This window comes from Eurosta solidaginis, chromosome 2 (genome assembly GCF_040869045.1).
Source record: "Eurosta solidaginis isolate ZX-2024a chromosome 2, ASM4086904v1, whole genome shotgun sequence".
NCBI lineage: Eukaryota > Metazoa > Arthropoda > Insecta > Diptera > Tephritidae > Eurosta > Eurosta solidaginis.
The window spans coordinates 241,055,218-241,059,931 of NC_090320.1; the positions used below are offsets into that span (position 1 = coordinate 241,055,218).

At 44.3% G+C, this 4,714-nt stretch overlaps 1 protein-coding gene across 1 annotated transcript; it reads right to left on the reverse strand.

Annotated features, from left to right (window-relative positions):
* Nucleotides 1-328: 328 nt before the first annotated feature.
* On the reverse strand, nucleotides 329-1,478 carry RpL34a (Ribosomal protein L34a). Its single transcript, XM_067769939.1, has 3 exons — nucleotides 1,454-1,478; nucleotides 1,142-1,214; nucleotides 329-881 (listed from the first exon to the last, which is right to left on the reverse strand). Exons 2-3 carry the CDS (start codon nucleotides 1,204-1,206, stop codon nucleotides 491-493), a joined length of 456 nt encoding a protein of 151 aa, XP_067626040.1. The 5' UTR covers nucleotides 1,207-1,214; nucleotides 1,454-1,478; the 3' UTR covers nucleotides 329-490.
* Between the last annotated feature and the right edge of the window lie 3,236 nt (nucleotides 1,479-4,714).

Here is a 4,714-nt window from a genome sequence, read left to right on the forward strand (position 1 = left end):
TGTTTTTTTTTTTTTTCTAAATAATGGACCAAACTAATTAAGAGGCTTAAAACATTTCCATCTCAAAAAACTCCTACAGTAATAAGTAGCACAAATCCGTTAGTCTTCCACAAGTCTTCGGGGAGTATTACTGCTGCTGAATCTTCAAGAAACTGCTAGTTACGTTCAGTAACCGTTAGATTTGATTTATTCAGTGATGTAACCTATTGATATTGAGCGGGGCCAAGGCAAATTTGTTTAAATTACTGAATAGACCCCGGACGTATTCATGCACAAGAGGAGCGTTATTGTTTTTTTTTATACTTCTTTTACTATACAAATAAAAAAGTTTTAAATAAAAAAAAAAATAAAAGCGTTTTTATTGTTTTTGCAAAAACCATCCATTATACCTTCTGAATGCTACGTACAAATTGTTTTACACCAATTCTTTCACTTCACTTTTAAAATTATTTATCTGCAGCCCTTCCCCTTCTTATCCTTTGTCTATTATTTACTTTTTAGATTTGCCAGTGGATTTTTGGGCAGGTTTCTTCGCCGCCGATTTACCTCCCGCTGTTTTACCAGGTTGCGCCTTGGTTGGTTTTTTCTCTGCGACGGGTTTTACGGGTTTCACCAACAATTCACGTTGGCTCTTGAGCGCTTTAACGATCTTTTGTTCCTCAATAAGGAAAGCACGAACAATACGTTCACGCAAACATCTGTGGCACAACACTCCTCCATAAGTACGAGCTACGGTTTTTTGACGTTTCGATAGGCGGGAACGTTCACATGGACGTGTGGGGCGAATACCCTTTAGTTTTTCTTTACATTGACCACACTTCGGCACGGTCTTGTTTTTCTTTACATATTGGTATACTAGGCGCCCACCAGGTGTACGAACACTGTAATTATAAGGTAATGGTTTAGTGAAAATATAGTAGGAAAAATAGGATTTGAGCAACGAGTTGGAGATGTATTTATCCAAAAGTACATCAATAAGGATTTCGTTTACAAACAAGTAGTTATAAACTTAAATTAATTTTTAATTACATTTGTGAATGTTTTTCAAAACAATCTCTTTGACAGCGTTGTCAAATATTGCAACTCGTTACCACCGGCACAATTCCATGCGAAAAATTTCATTTTACAAATGTTTACTTACATACGCCTCCGGTTGGACTTCGTATTATACGACAGACGTCTCCTCAAAGTCAAACGTTGAACCATTTTGTCCGCTGTAGCAATACACGTATTTATTTATTCATACATTTTAGTTGCACAGGTACGGTGATAATTAACCAATTCGAGCACGAAAATATAGCAGATAAAAAAGAAAAATTAACATAAGTAACATTGTCAGTTGAAAAAGAAATGTTTATTAATGATTTCGACTCATCCAATTCTATGAATTTCATTCCATTTATCTGATGCTTATGGATATCTTGGTTTATTCAAGAAATTTAAGTACACATACCTCAAAGAAATAAACTAGAAAGGAAGTCGTCGGTTAGGCAGTCTAAGTACGTAGGCTTAGCTGCGGTTGCACTGAGCTGTCACTAATGTCAAACTGTTGTCAGCCGATGAAATAAAACCCCGCAAGAACGCCTTCTAGAGAAGAGCTGTAAAAAGATTGAATCGAGTGTGCATTCTTTCAAAAATTTGTGATTTTTTGGTTGCATATTATAAATCTCCATTCCTGAATGGCTTAAAATACTTTAACTCAAAGCTAAAGTCTGTGTTATTGAATGGTCAAATATAATTCAATATAGAGTGTGAATGTAGGAACCATTCCCAATCTTTAATGAATGTAAACTTGAAATGAATGTACACTTCTTTTCCCATTCAATACTAAATACTGTAATAATTGAAATAATTGAATTTGGTGTAGTGCCAATTTCGCGGCACCAGACGGAATCGACTGCCATTGAAGCGGCAGCCGATTGAATTCTTTCTTAAAAAGTTGTTTCTTTTTATTCAAATTTTCTATAAGCTAAAATACCTACTTACACTAATACTTACAAACTAAGTTTATTACATACATATACCTTCGGTTCCCCGCTTCCCAAGGCAGTCGGTTCTATGTACCGGAGCGACTCGGGATTTTTCCCGACCAAGGACTGTCATTTCAGTGTAACCCCATTTAATTTGTTTCGTCCCTCCCACAAATTGTCATCCTCCCAGCAGCTCCTTGCAGCAGGACTGCTCCATATTCTCTTGCTCCGGGAAGGTATCGAATCCAATCCGGGTCCGTCTCCTGACCCCGGTCCTGAGAAATGGTTTTGCTGCATCTGCCGGAAAAGAATCTTTTTAGGACGGTCATACTCTGTTCAGTGTGTCTCGTGTAAGGGATGGTTGCATCGGACAGGTTGTTCTGGGCTTGATCCCAAAACCCGACGTCCACGTAACTTTTATAAATCTTTTGTGGCTCCTTGCTGTTCACGCCCAAGGGCGCCTCGTAGTCTACGTATAAGCGCCCCCCCATTACCTTCCAGCAGCCCCGCTGCTCAGCAAGCCACAACAAGTACCCGCTGCTGCTCGCGCCTTACGGCGCCAACAACTCAAACAGCTGCTACCACTCATAACTACAATCTTCGTAGTAGAGTCGGAAGCAATGCTGAGCAACAGCCCCTGCCCCCGTCTTCTCCCCCCCTCTTTTCCGGCAGCAATCGTGTAGGTCAGGGAACCAGACTCTTAGTCCCTACCTCCGTTTGCACCGTTTGCCAGCACAGAATATATATGTTTGCGACATCCGCCCAATGCAGCTCCTGCCTTGGGTGGTGCCACTTTCCTAGATGTTCTGGTCTTCGCGACGGCAACCCCTCGACGGGTTTCATCGCGCCATGTTGCCAGGTCGCAAACCCAAATCATCCGGGTACCCCAATGCTTGCCCAAGGACGCCCAGTCCCAGGGCCACAACAGCAATTGCGTCCTGGCCTTCCTCAACCCAGGCGTAGTCACCCGTCACTTACCCCCAGAGTGGCGACGTCTCCCCTCATGCACTTCAGAATTCTGCAGTTAAACTGTAATGGACTAACTGGGAAGATTACGGAGATAGTCAATTTCATGAAGCGGCACAACATCCGCATTGCTGCGATTCAAGAGACTAAACTCACAGCACGATCTGCATTGCAGACCTGCTCTGGGTATAATGTCCACAGAAAAGATCGCGAGAGCGGAAATGGAGGCGGCCTCGCGTTTATAATACACCACTCTGTGCAATATCACATATTTGATCCTGGCATCGACCGCAGGGACAACGTCTTAGAACGTCAAGGCCTATCTGTCCGGTCAGGCGATGCAAACCTAGAAATCATCAACATCTACATCCCCCCTGCCACCTGTTGCCCCGGTGGATACCGCCCTAATATCAGAGCCTTACTCACTGGAAACAATCGCATTATTTTAGGCGACTTCAATGCCCATCATGATCTATGGCATTCAAATTTGCGGGCGGACAGTAGGGGCGAGATGTTGGAGGATCAAATAGAAGAAACGACGTTCTGCACAATAAACGGAGACGCCCCCACACGTATGGTAGGAAGCTGTCACAGTTCGCCAGATATCTCAATCGTGAGCGCAGAACTCGTAAACCGCGTCAACTGGCAGCCGATGGTATCATTGGCATCCGACCACCTGCCTATACTTGTTTCGCTCGAGCGTACCGCCGACTTCATCGTCACCGAAAAACGCACTTTCATAAACTTTAAAAAAGGAAAGTGGGAAGAATATAAATCCTTTACAGACAACCTCTTTGCTGCCCTCCCTATCCCGACTGATGCCCGCCAAGGGGAGCGTGCCTTCCGCAAGGTCATTGAATCCGCCTCGGCACGTTTCATTCCCGCCGGGAGAATTCCCGAAATCCGGCCCCACTTCCCGGCGGAGGCCGCAAACTTAGCGAGAGAACGTGACCTTATAAGGCAGCTTGATCCAGGCGACCCCCAAATAAGGGATATAAACCAACGCATCAGATTGCTTGTGGATGAACACAAGCGGGCGAAATGGGAGGAGCACCTAAGAGGTTGTAACCTCTCTACCGGTGTGGGTAAACTTTGGTCTACCGTAAAGTCCCTATCGAATCCGACTAAGCACAAAGACAAATTTTCCATCGCCTTTGGCGACAAAGTGCTGTCGGATGCGAAAAAATGCGCGAGCGCTTTCTGCCGACAATATATAATGCATTCTACGGTCGACAAAGTTAGACGGAGGGCCAACAGACACGCACATAAACACAAATTCAGCGCGTCACCAATCACCATCACCGCTAAAGAGGTTGAGGACGCCATTGGTCGCGCTAAACCATCCAAAGCAGTGGGCCCAGACGGCATAGCCATGCCGATGCTTAAAAGCCTAGGGAAAGAGGGTTTCAAATATTTAGCGCAGGTCTTCAACCTGTCTCTTTCCACCTTTGTCATACCCGAGAAATGGAGAATGGCCAAGGTGGTCCCGCTACTAAAGCCTGGTAAACCAGCTAACATAGGAGAGTCGTATCGTCCGATATCTCTCCTATCGCCAGTAGCAAAGACGCTTGAAGCCATTTTACTCCCTTATTTCCAAGCAAATTTGCAACTAGCCTCCCATCAGCATGGCTTCAGAAAACTCCATAGCACTACCTCCGCGCTAAATGCCATCAGCACCCAGATAAATTGCGGTTTAAATCAAAACCCCCACCATAGAACAGTACTCGTAGCGCTAGACCTATCAAAAGCTTTTGATACGGTCAACCATGGCTGGTTAC

What these genes read in the sequence shown, in the direction of transcription:
- RpL34a (XM_067769939.1), bottom strand. Translation starts at nt 1,206, where the DNA reads ATGGTTCAACGTTTGACTTTGAGGAGACGTCTGTCGTATAATACGAAG. An exon ending in AAGTCCAACCGGAGGCGTAT is followed by an intron (nt 882 to 1,141) that starts GTAAGTAAACAT and finishes TTATAATTACAG; the next exon opens with TGTTCGTACACCTGGTGGGC.